Source organism: Aotus nancymaae, unplaced genomic scaffold (genome assembly GCF_030222135.1).
Source record: "Aotus nancymaae isolate 86718 unplaced genomic scaffold, 86718_ANA_hifiasm-v0.15.2.pri h1tg000025l, whole genome shotgun sequence".
In the NCBI taxonomy this organism is placed as follows: Eukaryota; Metazoa; Chordata; class Mammalia; order Primates; family Aotidae; genus Aotus; species Aotus nancymaae.
In genome coordinates, this window is record NW_026988438.1 from 26752487 (window position 1) to 26771747 (window position 19261).

The 19261-nt window shown below is 39.8% G+C and overlaps 1 protein-coding gene across 1 annotated transcript in view; it reads right to left on the reverse strand.

Moving 5' to 3' along the window:
* The window catches only part of BMPER (BMP binding endothelial regulator), a 236716-nt gene that overhangs the window by 73822 nt on the left and 143633 nt on the right, over window positions 1-19261 (reverse strand). The window contains exons 11-12 of the mRNA XM_012461299.3: window positions 18757-18802; window positions 1539-1868 (exon numbers count right to left, since the gene is read on the reverse strand). Of these exons, the coding sequence (XP_012316722.1) occupies window positions 1539-1868; window positions 18757-18802 (376 nt within the window). The remainder of the gene's footprint in view (window positions 1-1538; window positions 1869-18756; window positions 18803-19261) is intronic.

The window sequence follows — 19261 nt, forward strand, 5'->3', positions numbered from 1 at the left end:
AACTAGCTTGCAAATAGTCAAGGTGCTTTTAATTAATGCTGTGTAATAATGGGTCATCTTAGGCACACTTTACAGGGAGCCAAAAAACATTGCCTCCTTGAAAGGAATAACTTGGGGCCTACATTTACAAAGTGGCACGTCTTTTGGATATAATAGCAGGTGTGTGAATTTTCTAAGCAGGACTAATCCCTCTAAACTTGAACGAGTAGACCTCTCACAACTGTGAAATAAAGAATAGAAATCTTTCCCCCTTGATAAAATGTTCCAGTACATTAATACTTAACATTCTGTCACTGAAAACGTGTTATGCTCTCTAACTAAAGGCTCCCTGTGCTTCTTCTTGGTTTCTTGCCTTTGTTTAGCTAAGCTGGCATTTCATAAGCTCAAATCAACTGATCAAAATACATTTTAGCTTGAATTGAAGCAATTACCAGAGTTCTGAAGGTAAGGTAGAAACAGTCTCTATAGTCCCTGAAAAGTGCCTGCTTTATCAGATGTTTCATTGTCTAAAGAAATGGGAACCCAACTGACACTTTCACATTTGTTAAATTCTTTTCAATGTAAACAGCAGGAGATAACTGATTTCCTTAAAAGTATCATGCTTTAAAAAAAATGGAGTATGCCAGAGGAAAGGCAGTGCAATATCCAACTGACAAAAGATATATATTAACCAAAGGTACCACAGAAGGAACCATACATGATATAACAAAATGTGAAAATAAGCTGAAATTATGCTCTGGGGCTGATATTGAAGAACTGAGTTCTGCTTCTAAAATGCCTTTCTTAGGTAACATATAACAGACAAGAATTTGAGCCTCATGGGCCACTGGCAGTCAAAAATAGTTTGGCCCAAGGGGGACTATACCAGCTCTTGAAGTGGAAAGGCAGAGACCAGTGAGTCTACAGCACCACGGGCTGATGAGAGAGAGAGGGCCTCAGTGACACAGAACAGCCACGTGGGATATGGCTACTCCTCCATACCAGAGTCTGCAAGAACAAGCCCTTCTGCTGTGGACATTTACGTTTCTTTTGAATGTCACTGATACTAAGCTGTTTACTTTTGAGGACTCCGCTGCAAAGTCTTGGACAGATGCTAATACAGTAACATTATTTGTCACAGATGTGAAACTGCACATAGCTGGCTGAGCTGAGAGACACTGACAATTCCAAGCTGGGCATCGATGGCCTAAAAGAGCAACAAAACTTGAGAGAGGGGTTATGTGGAGAGTACAACTGCTATTTTTAGGCAGAGGATGGAAAGGTCCTGGATGTGGGAAGACTGCAAGGCTGATGGGACTGGCATCCAACTGCAAGACTCCATATGGTGCAAATGTCTCCAGCTGTTTGTGGCATCTTCAGGATGTGCCTTCCCTGTGAGTGAGGGGTGATGAGGCAAGTCCCACAGTTGGAACCTGGCTCTGCCTTGGGTATTTCCTCGGAGGAGGAACCACATCTCCTGAGCACTCTAACCAAGCAGTGCTGCTGAGACGGTAAGTGAGGCGGAGGTTAGAGCAAGAGGGAGGCCACAGACGCCCCACCTGCTTTGGTGGTCACTTTCAAGAGGTAGCCATCCAGGTCGATGTGGAAGTGCGGCGTGCGGCAGGGGAGCGCTATGCGCGAGCCGTTCCAGCGCACGGTGAGGTGCTGCTGCAGGCTGACCCTGCTCTCGCCCAGCACCAGCTCCACCGACTTAGTCCACGAGAAGGAGCGCGTCCGGCGGGCGTCGTTCTTCACCAGCACCTGGAAGGGCGAGGCAGGGGAGGAGCAGTCTTTCGTCAAAACATACTGACAGGTCCCCTGAAAGTTAAATGTCCGACCATCAAAAGTGTTGTAGTGGGGATCTCCAAACACCGTGCAAACGCCAGGCTCTGCGGAGGAGTGAGAGACAAAAGCCGGGTCACAATCCAAGGCAAGGATTCACGGAGAAATCAGGGGCACCTGCTGGGTAAGGGAGGGCCTTAGCAGAGATGCACTAAGGGAAATCAATTAAAAAAAAAAAAAAGTGGTCGTTTGTGAAGGTCTGTACCAAACCTCATAGAATACTCATAGAATACTTCTGGTGCTTTTATACTTGAAAGTTATTTAAAAACCTCTGAAGTTTCAAAGCATACCTATTTTGTAGCCTTGGTATGCTTCCATGGTCTTAACGTAAGGAATGAAGAAACTGAACTGAGATAACTAAGAACTGGCCTTATTTCATCACGCACACACACACAAGAGCAAAGTCAGTATATAAATAAACAAAGGGCAGCAACATAAATGACAATACCCCAAGACATTAGCATGATTTTCATTTAGCTAATTTAAAAAAATTAGACACACTGTGTGCTAAATGTTTCCCATGCTCCTAAGGAAAACTGTGATATTCAATACCCATGTATTTCCCTAGGACAGGTCAATAGAATTGCCAAACAGATACATGTTTAATAGTGTCAGGAAACAAATTACTGATAATATTTACAGATAGTCTTTACATGTTTTCTAGAAATTCCTATAGTTTGATCTAAGAACGAAGATCAAAAATGGGATAAAAAATAAGCTACAAAATGTAATTTAATACAGTTAAGAAATTCCAATAGAGTCATCATTCTGAAATATAATTAATTCAAATGCTTATGAAATCAAAGTAAAATTTTACACTTTGGGGCCGCCCAAAGATTTTTATAGAAAAGTAAATATTGTTTCTTTTTTAAAACAAAATTTGGCAATTGGTATGTTCTGCATGTCAATGTATCTTATCTGTTTCAAAAAGGCATGAAACAACCAGGAAATGAGGAATCCATTTAGAGCTATTAGCCCAAGTAATTTTTTAAAAAAATCTATAATAACAAGCACAATATCCAGTCAATACTAGAATAATCGCCAGGTCAAGAATAATAGCCAGAATAAAAAGTACCAGGTCAAGCATAAGAAAATGTCATCTAAGTAATTGCTCAGAATATCTAAGGGAAGGATTGAGTCAAGACAGAAGAAGGATGTGCCAACTGATCTGATAGGACCAACAGGATCCAACGCAAACATTTGCTTTTAATTTCTAAAGTGTTTGGAGAGTAATGTTGCTTTATGTTATGATATATTATGTCATTTTATATGTCAATTTCATATGACTCCATACAAAGCACATACATTTGGAATTTAATAAATTAATTTCTTGTTCTAAATTAGTTTTCCTTGTCAATATTTAATACAGACTATAAGAGAAAAAGTTTTGGCATTTATGAGAATTTCAATGAATAAATACGCTAAAGAATATATAAAAGGCACTCCTCGGGGTGGAGGGTTAAAGAAGTAGGTGGGAGAGACGATTTGAAAGCTCAGTGGTAATACTCGAATTTATCCTCCCTTTCTGTTCCTTTCTTCTTCTTTTCTTGGTTGCTTTTTCTTCTGACCCCAGTTTTACACCATGTGTTGCTTCACATTTTACCCTCTCCCCACCCTCCTGATTCTGTATCTTCTCAACTAGTTCCCACCTATCTAACCTCTTCATATTGCACTTACGAGTCCTTTCTCCATGTGATTGCTTCCAAAATTATCCTATCCCACATTTCCCCCACATTCTTTCTCCCTGACCATGAAAATGTCGCCTTTTGGTTGACGGAGAACAAGGCAGTTATTTGGGACTCCAAGTGGCATCTGGAGAATGATAGTTCAGAAGTAATACCAACATGTGCCACAAAAGGAATACATAGTAACCTGACGACCAGAGGCACCCAATCCAAGAGAAGGACTTTTCCAGGTCCCTAACTCCACCTTTTCAGCAACAGCGCCCAGACCAACCAATGTTTTTGAGCTTTTGAGCATGCAACAGATGGACCTCAGCTTGGAAGGCCAAGGCACTTCCTAAAATTTTGAAATTATACCCCTGAGGAAGTCCATTCTCAGTGGGGGGCAGGCACAGGGAATGCCCATGCCTGATGCCCACACTTTCCTGTGGCAATCTTCTTTCTCCTTGCACCAGGGACAACAATTACATTAAAATTATCATCAATCAAAGCACTAATAGCTAACATTTGCAGAAAACTCATCACATACCCTAACACTCTTCCACATGCCTGCTGATCATGCATGCATCATCAGAAATTTGGTATTTAGATTGTCTCCCAGTATTAAACAAACAGCTAAGCACTTTGTAGTAGAATCCATAAAATGAACTATGAATGATCTAGTCACCGAAAAAGTTTATAAATAATCTTTGTGACTGAGGAAATGCTTATGACACGTTAAGTAAAAAATCAAAAACAAAACTCTATGTACAAGATAATCTTAACCATGTTAAAATAAATAAGCACACCTCTCCCCACCAAAACATACACACCCCAAAACTGAAAACAGTGGTTATTCCTTGGTGGAAGAACCAAAAATGACACTATTTTCTTTCTTATGTTTTTCTGTTTTTGACTTGTTATTTTTTGTTTTGTTTTTAGGAGTCAAACTGTGGATACTTGTAGATAAGGCCAATTACATGACAAAGCAAGTCCTCATAGAAGCAACAGAAGATCTACTGCCTCAAATGACCCTGGGGAAGCCTGAGATTGCTCATAGCTGGGCAGGAAGCAATGAAGAACATCCAGGGAGACTCTGGGCAAGGGAAATCATGTGTGAACGGGGCTGTCAGGAAAGATATTTTTCAAGAGGCCCTAACTTACGGAAGGGAAGGGTCTGGAAATCAGGATGATTTTTCTATGTGACAGCAATATCGAAGAGGCCAACAAAATATCATGACTGCGAAGATGCCTGAGAATTATGTGTTGCATTTGGGGACATTTGTATCATGAGCTAAAATAATTTTGAAACCTTGGCCCTTTTTCCTGGCACCTCAAGGTCCCTATGCCAGATCCTGCAGGCGCAGTGAACACGTGCACTAGAGAATGTCTGTAAGTGAGAATTCTCAGTGTTACAAGAATCTGCCTGGCTGCAAAAGGAAAAGGCTCAAGAACAGAACACTTAGGGGACAAAAATGAACATAGCATCCTCATATAATTTTTTTCCAATGGACCCAGAGAAATAAACTTCAGTCCAACACATCCAGATGTCTGGTCACACTCTTTTGGAAAGCTTGGTGTGATAGGAGCGGGGAGGAAGGCTACAGAAACAGACCATCCTGAAACTAACCTTGTTTGAATATGCATAAGTCAGAGGATGGAGAGAAAGCTGCCAGCTTATCACTGGTGGCACATTTTTTCATAGTCTCGTAGGTCAAATCAGTAGATCTCATTTTTGTGTTGAGTTATTTTCAACACATGAGTACAAATGCACAGGTAAAGGGGGAAAAAAGATCAGAAGTGTACAAAACCAGATAAGAGTGTGTGTTTTTTCTCTAAGGTAATAGAAGTACGTGTCACATTTCTTCTTTCTTGTTTGTGTGTATTTGCGTTATTATTTACACTTACATTTCATTGTTTATAAAGACTGTATACTTTTGGAATAGAATAGTTGCTTTAAAAGTTTTAAAAATACTGGATTAAGACATATCACTTCGATGTCCCATATCTTAGTAAGAATGCTATAAAAAATAAGAGAGTCACACTGCCTCTGAAATTATAGCACAATACTGTTCTCCTAACCACATCAGGTACATTTATTTATGCCGTGGACATATTTATTCTAATGAAATGCCTTTCTTCTGAGAGCAGTGACTATTTTCAAAACATCTGTCAAAGAAAATTAAGGGAAAATTATACAATCACATGTTATAAAAAAAAATAAATAAACTGAGCAAACTCTAACCCTACTTCCCCCAAACACAACAAAACAAAAACATAAAAACATAAGGAAGGGGGAAAAAAGCATCATTCATGCTTCCGCCACCAAGAAACAGCCACTGTTTATAATTTTGTGCATGTATTTATTTGAACATAGTTAAGATAATCCTGTACATGAAATTTGATTTTCTATTTTTTACTTTACATGTCATAAGATTCTCCAGTCTTTAAAATGTTTTTCACTTTGAAAGCACAGAATGGAACTTCTATCCTCAGTCCATTACTTTGGCAAAGAGAGCAATCTCTCCAACTCATCATACTTTGCTACTACATGGATCACTGCATTTCCAAAAATAATGCTCTAACCTTAAGGAAGCCTAACAAATAAAAAAAAAAAAATTGTTTAAAAAAATGGCTTTAAACCTTTTCAGCTCAAACTGCAGGGAAACAGGCCCCATGGGACTCTGGGGTCCCTGTGTCATGCAGGGGATCCAGGGAACCCCAGAAAGGTAAATGTCAGGATGATGCCAAGCTTGGGCGAAGAATCAAGAAAGGCATCTAGGCTCTGCCTGAACAGTGACAGAGGCCTCTGCCAAAAAGAGGCTGCGGTGTGACCCAGAAGGACCCGAACATCTGCATTCAGGAGACCCCCGCCTTGCACAGAATGTCACTGACAGCTGTTGGCCCACAAGAGACATAAGGGTCAACACATGATCCACCACATGGCATCTGGGTGCCTATAAAATTTAACATCCTTGGCCTCTTAAATGGGAAACAATCTAACACATATGAGGATGGGGGTGGAAGAGAGAGGAGTAGGTCACTTTCTACCAACCTATAATCCACCAGAAATAGTAACCGATCTGTACATTAAAAAACTCATTTGAAGAAATATTGTGTAGGTACATTGTTAACTGTTATGAATTTGCTTTCAGATAGTTTCCATAATTCCATGAGCTCACCAACTTGAAACAAAGGAGCAAACAAAGGAAGCAGTCCCTAACTACAAGATCTCATCGAAAACACATCCAAACCCACAGCTAGGGCTACCGTCCAGGCCTCTGCCATAGAGCCCAGTGCTGCCCCCCTCACCTGGGCCCTGCAGTGGCCAGTGCCTGCCCAGCACTCCCCCACAATTCACAACACACATATCCTTCAGCTCCCGGCCCAATGCCAGCTTCCCACAGCAACGCCCCTGGTGCCTCAGCCAAAGTCGTATATTTCCTCTAAATTCCAAGAGCAAAATTGACCACATAGCCCAGATGTTCTGGGACAGTCTTAATCTCAAATACTCTATCTTGTAGTCACACTATGTTTTTCCTTTTAGGGGTCAAAAATATGGTGTACCAAACTCATAGCCTGCTTATGATAAATCATTTTCTTCCTTAGCTTATAGTTTTAACGTATTCTTAACTCCTAAGCCAGACCTTAAACTCCTTATGTGTAAGTTTTATGTGTACCCCTCAGTGCCTGGCACACTGCCATGTATACAGGAAGGTCTAAGGATAGTCACGTGCCTCATAATGACGTTTCCATCAACAACAAACCACACGAGTGACAGTGGCCCCGTAATATTATAATACTGTATTTTTACTGTAGCTTTTCTATGTTTGGAAGTGTTTAGGTACAAAAACACTTGCCATTGTGTTATCATTGCTTACAGTGTTTGTACTGTACAGGTTTGTAGCCTAGGAGCAAGAGTGTGTGCTATTTAGCCTAGGTATGTGTAAGTGCACTCTATGATGTTCAATGGCAAAATCACCTAATGGTGTACTTTTCATAATATATTCCTACCATTAAGCAACACATAACGGTATATATGTAATACATGGATTCATTTTTTAATTACTCCAAAAGTATTAGGGTATAACACATATCATGTATCAATAAATATTTGTTGAATGAATGAGCTAATTAATTTGAGAACACATGTTGGTGAAAAAAAATTGCTCACGCCAAACTTACTAAAATAATTAAGTGGAATGATACATACAGCAGGTAACCAAAAGAATTGTGCCTACTCAATTAACTGAATAATTAATGAATGTTCTCAGAACAAAGAGCCTATTAGGAAAAAATTATGTAAAGTCAGGAACATTATGGGGGAACTATGTCTGATACCAAGAAAGCTAGCTGAGAAATTTAAATCTATGGAAGTACAATCTCTCCATTTGAATAGAGATAACCTACCCCACCAAAAATTACTGTCAAAATCAAAAAGCTAAATGAGAATCAGAAAGACATGGGAAAAATACTAACCTCTAATGCCTAATGTGACCAAGAGTGATAGCCAGAATAATTGCCCCCAAACATGTCTACGTCCTAACGCCCAGAATCTGTAACTGTTATTTACATGGCAAGAGGGAATTAAATTTGTAAATGGAATTAAGGTTGCTAATCAGCTGACCTCAAGAAGGGAGCTTCTGAAAGGGGTGAATGTATTCACAAGGGCCCTCAGAGAAAGAGGAAGGCAGGTGCGTGGGCCTTATAGTGTGAAAGGGACTCAACCTACTGTTCACAAGTTTGAAGCAGGAGGAAGGGGTCAGGAGCCAAGGAATGTGGGCAACTTTCAGAAGCTAGAAAAGGGGGAAAGAAAAAGAATTCTCTCCCCTAAGGCATTCAGAAGGAACACAGCCCTGCTCACGCCTTGATTTTAGCCAACTGAGACCCTTTTCAGACATCTGACCTCCAGAACTGTAAGACAATACATTCGTGCTGTATTAAGCCAGTAAGTGAGTGGTAATTTGTCATCTGCAGCCATGGGTAACTAGTATGCTTAGCAACAGCCAACATGGCTAGTATAAAATAACTAGTGTATGCCAAGTACCATGCCAGATGCTTTCCGTATTTTCAGTATTCCCTTTCATCCTTACTATCCCCTTCCATCCTCACTATGTCTGTGCACATTGTATATTCATACCCTAATTTTTTAGCAATGAGTTTGAAGAAGTTGCCTTGTTGCCCATGGTGACTTGGCCAATAGTTGTAAAAGTGGAATCTAACCCAAGCCACTGTGGCCTCAACACCATTCCTTTCCCCACAGCCTCTTGCAAACTTGTTAACTAACTGAGGTCACAGAGCTCTTTGAGAATCTGAAGAAATGTGTAGACAATCATATCCTCTCAAACGTAGAGGTTAGTAGTTACCCTGTCAAAAGACTGATCAGTACTGTCCTAGGAGTCTGGGAGGTTCAGATTAAGAACACCTATCTCGAAGTTAATTATAAATAACAGTATATGATTCTCTTATATAATGTGTTTCTATTTCATTTCCCCAACTACATTAAATGTTTCTGAGCTCAGGGTCTGTATCAGCTTCTTATTCATGTCCTCCAGAGCACCTTCCAGAATGTCATGTTAATACATAGTTCATACAGAAGTTTCATTTTTACCACTCTCACTATCCAAGATCTGACCTTAAAATTTCTTCTCTATTTAAAACAAAAGCTTTTATTTATCAATTGAGAGAGCTCCGTATCTGAACTAAAGAGTTGGGTTTCACATCTCCATGTTAATCTGGCTTCCAGCTTTAAAGCCCCCTCGGAACTTTGCAGACATTAAGCATATTACTGCCTTAAAGAGTCTTGTGTTTGAATCCTAATTTTGCCACTTAGGCTTATAAAATCATGCACAAACTACCTACATAACTTCAATTTGTTCACCTATAATATGAGTCTAAGAGCAATTTCCTTGCAGGGTGATTACAAAGATAGAGATAGCATTGCAAAGGTGCCAAGAACATAAGAGATGCTCAGAGTAGTCATTATTCATTTCCTTATTATAAATGTTATGCAAATCTAGCAAATAGTTATCTACTGCTGGCTAAAATAGGGTTGAATAAGACTGTAACAAACTTAGAAAGTATAGATTTGTTGAAAAGACAATGTAAATTGAGGTAGTCTATAAAACAAATAAAATATAGATTTAGGGCTAGAATGAAGCCTTCTAGGCCAAATGTGTAGACACATATTTGTAAGAATGTTAATGAAGTCAAGGACATAGATAAGACGGCAGCTTAAACACGATGTGCAGGAGGCCAACTGGACCAGCGGGTGCAGCTGCTTCGGGAGATGCAAGACACCCAAGTTGTCTAAATAAATTGGCCTGAGATGTATTGCCAGCCTGAGAAGTTTAATGTGTTCCAAAGAACCAACATTTCTTGATGTGTTTCCTATGAAACATCAATACTGCCTGTTGCTCTGCCAAAATAAGTAGAAATTAAAATAAAATTTAAAAAAAGCTCTGCCGCTTAAATTAGTTTCAGAGGTGCTCTATACTCCATCAGCCTCCTTCACCACGCACACCAGCATATTAAGGGCTCTGAGAATTCCGCAGTAAGGAAACACATTCAAGTTTACTTGACCCAGCATTTCCTGAGTGTGTTTAATCACAGAACCTTGTTTTGAAAATATTACTCATTACTATCCCTCAGCACTAGTATTTTATAAAACAAACTCTGGGAAACCGCGAGAGACCAGTGAAGGAAGCTGGCGTAGGTTTCTGAGAAAGCCGTTTGGGTTCTGACAAGGGTGTGCAAAAAGGGGTGAAGGAGAAGAAAGACGGAGGTTACGTGCAGGCAATAGGATGAGGGTCCAGCTGCCATGGGAATGGCAAGGAAAATTATTTATTTGAAAAACATCACAAAGAGACAATCATGCAGACCTGATGATTGATTAGCAACATGGGGGAGAAATGCCAAAAGTATGAGAAATAACATCAAGGCTCAAAACTTGTGCAGCTGGGATATGGGGGCGCCAGAATTCAGTCAACAATAGGGATGGGAAACAGCCATTAGCCCCTCCATCCAAGTCCCAGCTCAAATAATTGGGGGACTCAAAGGTAGAAACTATTAACAAAAATCAAATGCAATACTTTAAAAGAAGAATGTGCTCTCCAAGAAGCTGAGAAGCTGAGATCTACCATATTAGCATCTTGTTAAGAAGTGATATGTTAAGAACCTCGAAGCTTAAACAAATCTGAATCCAGAATGAGAAAGTAACTACAGAAGGAGCACATGGTGGGTTTACAAGATGAAAAAGCAAAAAGCAAAACAACGATACTTGCACTAAAGAAGGAGACAGGAAGTCAGAGAAGAGGGGTGGAGCAATGAGTGAGGGCAAAGAGTACTAACGTGGAAGGGAACTGTGCTAAGGAGAAAGAAGGACAGCATTCATGAATATGAATTTCACATCAAAGGGCCATACATAGCACAGCTAATGAGTCATCTCTCCATACTCCCAGCAAAGGTTACAGCTGAAGGTTTGTAACCCAAGAGACTGAAGAAGTTAAAGTGACCTCATAAATGTAGGTACATTTTTAAAAGGTGAGTAAATACAACTGCTGGTAAGTAGATACTGCTAGTCATGTAAAAGAAAGAAATTGGCAAACCTCATATCTATTTGGAAGTGAACTTCCAAAATGAATATAAATGTAATCAATAGAGAACAGAGAATAGTGCATAAAAGTTTGGGCTTTGGAGTCTCGTCAGCCAGTGTATTAGCTGACTTCAAACTATTTAATTTCTCTCACCCTCAGGCTAACGAGGGCTTCTAATTCATAGGAATGTGGTAAGGATTAAATGGCAAAAGGCATAGAGAGCATTTATCACAATACTTGACTGATATGGACTAATGTCAATAAGTCGCTGTTATAACGTTATAGGTGCAATTGCAGAGGCAGCAGAAGTAGCAATTTTTGTGCTTTTATTTTGCTCATAGGAGATGTGACCTCCAGAGAGGAATAAATCTGCCTCAGCACTGCATACAGTAATGTATAATTCATTATAGAGTACTATCCAGCAAATGTATTTTTTGAGTTTCACAGTTTGGAGTTTCTATTGTTCATTTGTTTTGTCATTTAGCTGTATTTTAGGTGTGTCATTACCAAGGAGTTTCTGTCACACATACCCTCAGTCAAAACTGGATACCTGCAACTTTCCTGAGATTCAACATGGCAGCCTTGGCTAAACTGTACCAGATGTCTAATAATGAATTCACATATCTTTTTATATATAAAATGCATTCTTTCAAAATTAAGCAAGAAACTAGCTTTTAATTGAATTATGTCATATGCTACATCTATATTAAAAATAACTTTTCTAACCAAAAATCCAGGGAGACCTGCAGAATGAATATTGGGTTAGGAAATTTTTTAAAATATGCAAGTCCTCATCCCAGCTCTTTCAATTAGCACTGCTGTGAGTCTCAGCTTCCTTACCTGAGAAGTGAGAGGTCTGACCTCATATCAAGATCCCTTCACTTACAAATTTTCTGAGGCTAAAATGGTGATGAGCTCCAGAGGCAGAGCAACTCTGCTCTTACTCATTTCTGGTGGAAATTATATACGGAGTTATTTCAAGTTTAAAACTATATGTACTTAAAAAGAAACTTTGGGAAGATCTTCACTTGACCCCAGTAACTTGAGTTACCAAGAGAAAAAAAAAACTGGGAAAATGAGTAGACATGGAAAAAAAAAAAAAAAAATGGAAAACCAAGCCAGTTTGATTTGTCAGTGACCTCCGAGCACATCAACCACCACTTTTCTGTACTGGAGCAGAAAGATGGAGGTGCCACGGTAGAAGAAAGCCTAGGGGCTTGAGTCTCCATTTCCACCAAGGTGTGGTTGGAGAGACAACACTGTTCATTGGAAATTCTCTTAAGGTCCTTCTCCAATCTCCAATTCTTACAGGTTGTAAAGCCCTCCAGACCTTCTCTTTCCCTTTTTAACTTCAACTGGTTATCAAACTGTACAAAATGACAAGGAAGCTAAGGGAAGTAATTCTTCCAGGCCAAGCTCTCAGGCCAGCTGCCCAGTTGGAACTCAGGCTCCACAACTACTCTGAGCATCCTTCTTAACCTCTAAGGCTCAGTTCCCTCAACTGTAAGATGGAGCTAATAGCACTATTTGACCATAAGATGGCTGTGATAATCAAATAAAATCAAATGAGATCACCCAAGATAGTGTTTAGAGACAGCAGATGCCAAATAATTATTAGCTGCTGCTGCTGGTGGTGAAACTACTGTTACTATTGCTGTTATTGTTACCTAAGGATGACGATGGTGGTGATTGTTAATTCATCAAATACTTATCAAGGACTTACTGAGTATTAACAACCTGTGGGAACTGACAATAGGTGGTGGAGAAAAGGTGATTCCTAATAACTTCAGTCTCCTTCAACTCTGTACTAATTTACAGCAAGAAAAATTAAAGTAACAATATCTCTTAGAGCAGAACAGCATATAAAACAGAAAACAACCTGATTTCCTCATGCTCCTTCCAGTGCCACTTACACAAGTGTGGGATCTCCCAGCCACCACGTGTGGTACAGTGGGTTTTACTTGCCACTCCTGTCTGCTGTTTGGGCCTGAGGAGCAGCGTCAAGCCTGACACGAGATGCTGGAGCAGAAACTACAGTGGCCACTTAGCTTAACACCTCCTTGGCAGGGCTAAAGTCAACACCACAAATTCTTATTCTACAAGCATCTTGAGCTCTGGTTTCGAATTTCCTTGCTTTCCTGAGTTAAGGACAGACTCTTGGTATTAAGGGACCTGGAGTTGCTTACAGCCCTGGAGGCCAGAAACCTTGTTCAAACACAGAATCACTAATTTGCAGAACCTCTGTCAGTGGAAATTTCTCATAAAATGGGCCCCTAGGTTACTGTTTCATTATGGGTTTTTTTTTCCCCCAGGGAAATAAATGAAATTGTTATATTCTACTCCTCCTACAGCCACTTTGTTTAATTGGAGATACCTGTACGCATCCCAGAGGGCTTACAGATGTGTCACAACTAGTGGCTGTGGTGGGTGCACACAGCAGTCAGGGCCGCTAGGGGAGCAGACGCATCAATGCGGGCTGCACACAGCTGGAAACTAACCCTAGTGGGGGTTAAAAAGTCACCTGGCAACTGTGAGTCTCCTCCCACCCTGAGCAGCTGACATCTGATATTTCCTGTTACTTGTGGGACATGTAGTTGAGGTTATTTCAATTAAATGCACATCTGTGCTCGGCATATTCAATCGGCCTCAGTGTTACATAATTGTGAACTCGTGTTTCAGGCTGGGATTCTGATGGTTAAGTCTGATGTAGCTACAGGTACAGCTTAATGAACCTATGACACCAGGGGCTGGGTGTTGTCTCTGCTTTTGTAGATGGCTGAGAGATTAAGTTTTCTCATATACTCAATCTGTCCATCTCAGTCTCTCTCTCTGCCCCTCCCTCCATCTCTCTCTCTCTCTCTCTCTCTTTCTCTCTCCCCACACACACACACACACCTCACACCCACCTTTCTTATTAGTGACAACTTTGACACTATGTATTATTTCCATGTCAGAAAACAGATACCCTGCCAGCAAAGAATTTATCTGATTGAGGTCTCTGTTGGGTGGTTAGGTCAAGATTCCACCTACTATTTGCCAACACACAGTAAAACAACACTTCACATAAACCAAATGCTTCACACACAACAGGCAAGTGGCTTCCCTGGCACCCACCCCGTGCTCATGTGAGCCCAGCTGAGGCAAGGCCAGACTGGCTTTAGGCTAGAGCCTCACACTTTGGCAAGAAAGAGCATTTGTAAGAAAACTTTATATAAAGTTTGTGTAGCCCACTTCAAATATTTTATTTTAAATAAATCATCAGAATCAAATCTAATTATTTTCAGTTGGTAAGGGAGAAAGGGAGACAGTTTCACGTTATTATAAGACAGCATTGCTTTTCGTACTTCCTTCAGATATGATTTTAGGAGGACTTTTGTTCCCCTATTTTGAGAGAATTATTGCTCCTTCAGGCCAATCCTACAAAAAAAAAGTTCCTACTGTGGGGAGGACAACAGCGTTGTGCTTCATCTACTGTCTCCTATCTACAGAATTGTAAATTACTATTACTGGTGACTGTTGTAAGGAGAGGTCCATAAGAATGTTCTGTACATGTACTTTGAGTTTCCTTTTCGTTACTCTTTCAGAGATCTGAGACAGCCCCCAGACACTACCAAGATTAAGACTAATCCAGGCAGCAAGGGAGAAATTCTGTGGGATTTTAGAAACAGACAATGCGATGCCACTACTGCTGAAAATAATGCAACACTCATTTAACTACCACAGGTAACCAAAATAAATTGGAGAGTATTTGAAGCTCTGTAATCAATCCATTTAATTTATACATGCATGTATGTGTGTATGGATTTATTCTTGCCTCCTTTCAGAAAAGGGCTGGAAGTCGCTTACAGACATACATACTAAATAGTTGAAAACAACTTGAGAATAGACATATATGATGAAGTCAGAAGTAAGCTTATTACTCACAACCGGCATGCCTTTTTTTTTAATTTTTTTTTTCAGACAGAGTCTTGCTCTGTTGCCTGGGCTGGGGTGCAGTGGCATGCTCTTGGCTTACTGCAACCTCTGCCTCCTGGATTCAAGTAATTCTCCTGCCTCATCCTCTACTCTCCAGTAGCTGGGACTACAGATGCATGCCACCACATCTGGCTAATTTTTTTTTGTATTTTTTTTTTTTTTTAAATATAGACGGTTTTACCGTGTTGGCCAAGCTGGTCTCAAACTCCGGACTTCATCAGCCCACCTCGGCCTCCCAAAGTGCTGGGATTACAGGTGTGAGCCACCGCACCCGGCCAAAACCTGTGTGCTTTTAACTACAAATTTATTTTTAGCTTCCTAGCAACAAAACCAAAGATAGTAATCATTCAAGATATAGTTATGCCTTCAAAATTTTTTGCAGAGTCAGAGAAATAAAATACAGAAACATATTCAGTTAAACCCAGAGGCTTCTAGTCTCACTTTACTCTCCTACTGCACCTAATCCACAGATGTTGAAGGTCAGTTACTGCTACTAGTACCACAGGTGCTCATGTCTGCATTCACCCAAGCTGTTTTCCCTATTTGGAATGCCTGTGGCACCCAACGAGGGGTAATTTTGCTCCCCAGGGGATATTTGGCAACGTCTGGATATATTTTTGGTCATCACAACCTTGCAGGGAATGCTACTGGCATTTAGTAGTTAGAGGCCAGGGATGCTGCTAAAGATCCTGCGATGCACAGGACAGTCACACAGCAGAGAATGATCTGGCCAAACTCAGTAAGCCTGAGGTTGAAAACTCTGCAGTCACATAATGGAGTGTGTGTGTGTGTGCATGTGTCTATGTGTGTGTGAGAGAGAGAGAGAGAGAAAGAGTGGGAGTGTATGTGTTTTAATAAGATATAAATTAGTTGTTTCTCTGGCTTTAGAAAACACTAGCCTTTTTTATAGTTTCAGCTTTGGTTTCTCTACTCTAGAAATCCATATATCAAGAGAGCTTTCATAATTTACAAAGGAGGAAAACACGTGCCCAAAGGTTTGCTCTGACTCCTGGATATAATGACAAAGAAATTTCAAAGTAGGAGGTCTCAAAGCCACAGCTAAAGGACATCAGAATAAATCTACCTGAATGTGTTATGAAAAACTGGGCATTGCTTAAAAATTGGAAGTCATCCCATCTCTTAACTCAATCTGAACAAATAAGCCTCGCCAAATAGAATGCATTTTACAGCAGTGATGGAAGAACTGCTGGAGAGCAGGAGAGAGTAAACAGATGGAAAGAACACCGAAGGAAATTGAGAAATAGCCCTCTGATGACATAATTGAGATTTGGACAGAGAACCACATGCTTGGGCTCTTCCAGCGCTGACTGATCTGCTCCATGCAGGTGCAGAGTCACTGTCCTCCTGGTGCCCCTCCAGCTGGATGGCTTTCTCTCTTGCCAACTGCCTCTCTCAGTGATAGAAGGCATGAGCTTATTCACATGGTTAACACAATATGGTACTTAATATAACCAGTTAAAACCTTGCTTCTATTTTATCATACCTATCCTTCTATTTTTATCCTTTTCTTTTTCTTTACGACATCACCAGTTTTCTAGATATGGAAAGGCCAGCTCGTAATGAATCAGATAATAATATAATGTAGCTTTCCTCTCAATTATCTCAATAATCACTTATTTGATCCTTGCAACATAAAGTCAGATAATTCAAGTTTTAGGTCAGGCTGGTCTCAAACTCCTGCCCTCAAGTGATTCACTCTCCTTGGCCTCCCAAAGTGCTGGGATTACAGGCATGAGCCACTGCGCCTGTCTGGTCATATGTTTTTATGAAGCTGCTAAGCAGTGACCCTACCTGACAACAATGCGATTGGCAGATGTAACAGGTCTGTGCTCATGCAAATCAAAAGAGTTAACTAGAAAATATGAGGCGTTCCTATGAGGTCTGTCTCTGCTTCAACTGGGAGACACTTTATAGGGAAATGCAAATATCTCCATTGACACGGATACAAAGGAAAACTTCATCAATGTAGACTCGATCCTGCTCATCCAGAAAGGAATTAAGTGGAAGGCAGCCTCTGCACTATCCCTAAATAAAGTTTCCTCAGGGTCTCTGGGAGGATGATTAAATGTATTAGATTTCACACATGTTTTTAAATCAACTGGTGTGTTCATCATAGCTAATCTGTCTTCCCACATTATTCCTGGATTCTACTAAGCCATACTTCATTGGTCTCCTTTGAGTTATTTTATGTACTTCATTATCTTTAAAGTAAACCTTTTTTATCACATCTGTAATTTATTTTTCATTAATTCGACCAGCATTTTTATCCAATATGTAATTGTTTAATAGCTCTCTGCTTCTAAAAATAGTAATATATAGTAGATAAATATTATATTTAATAGTTTTATATAAATACACACACACATATATAACCCTGCATATATATTATCTAAAGGCACTAATCAATTAAAAAATAAGAGTCTTGTAATTCTAGTAAAATAACTCTGTTTTAGAGAAGTGCAAAAAACAAACCTGTTCCCATGTGAAAGCTGCTTTCAACTGTCTTCCAGCCCACTTCTCTAAACATAACTGGCTCATAAAATACACTGATAGATTTTATGACTTTGTTGATCCTACTTATCATACATGGGAACTAATTTGACAGTGACATTACTAATTCCCTTCTATCAGTGAGACACTCCAGGAAGCTATCTCAAAACCATATGACTTTCAGGAGGACTAAGATGGCAATTTGCTAATAGATCTAGGCATGTGACTACATGTGGGGATGATATGAAGCTATTGCTATGCTCTGTCTGTGTGATAAGTAGTACAGTAGCAGATGACTTCCAAAATAGGCCATGCTTAGAAGGAACTTTCAAGAATTCAGTCAAAAATAGTCATGAGTCACATAACAACATTTTGGTCAATGACAGAGCACATATAGGACTGTGGTCCCATAAGAATATAATACTGCATTTTTACTATACCTTTTCTATTTAGATACACAAATACTTACCATGTGTTACAATTGCCTACAGTATTCAGTACAGCAACAGGGTATCCAAGTTTGTAGCCTAGGAGCCACAGGCTATACCATATAGGCTAGAAGTGTAGTAGGTTACACCATCTAGGTTTGTGCAAATGTACGCTATGATATTCACACAACAACAAAATCGCCTGAGGATGCATTTCTCAGAATGCATTTCACATCCTGTTAAGTGACACATGAGTACAGTAAGTTGGCAAAACCACCCAATGACTTTTGGTTTTCTCTCTGCCAACGGCAAGACTGGATGCACCCAGGTGAAATGGTGATGAGGTGTGGGTGAGGTGAGGGAGCAGGATGTGCTGCTGTTTGGTTTTATAATGAGAGAAGGAAAGCCCCTCCTAGACTTTGTATAATGTTGGGTTTTACTGGATAGCATTATCTTAGCCGAGATGGCTACAAATGCTAAAATGCACATTAAGTTATCTGGTCCTTTTACAAATCTAATCAAACCATTTATATTCTTAATTTCTCACAGCAACGAATTCTGATTGAAATATCTATATTTGTCTCAATTGTGCTTCTGTGTGAGGATTACAATTGACTTAAAATGTCTGTAGGGAGGTGAGATGATCCCATCCTATATATACCTACAAAAATAAAATGGGTGGGAAATATACACCCCTATTTTTCTTGTTGCACTATAAAATTCAAAACAAACACTAATAGCATATTTTCAAAGGAATAAACTTACTTTCAGTGCAAATAGGACAGCATCCTTTTCTGTTGAGAATTTTACCCTAATCAGAAGAAAAACAAATAAAAGGTTAATGTTAAAAAAAAAATACAGGGTCTGCTGAGGACAAATATCTTTTTTAAATCTAATACCAGCTAAACCAATGAAATCAGTGCAAGCTGTATTTGAACTCAATGCCCAGATGGTGATGATGATAATGAAAATGAAGTTTCAGGTATCAGGTTCTAAGGCCAGCCAAAGTTATTCCGTAAGCTTTTCTGTTTTTGTCCTCCAAGAAACATAATACCTAAAGGGCTCACAAGTGTGATTTCTCTCACATGGAAGGACGATGAAGACAATTTGGACTCAACCTTTTCATTGATATCCAAATCTAGCCCTCTAGAGACCAAGGGCACACACATAAAAATGGAAATTATCTGTCAGCCTATCAATCCCTACAAGACCTTCTTTCTGTCTTTGCTTGTTGGAGAAGCTTAAACAATAAACTGTAATCCAAGCTCAG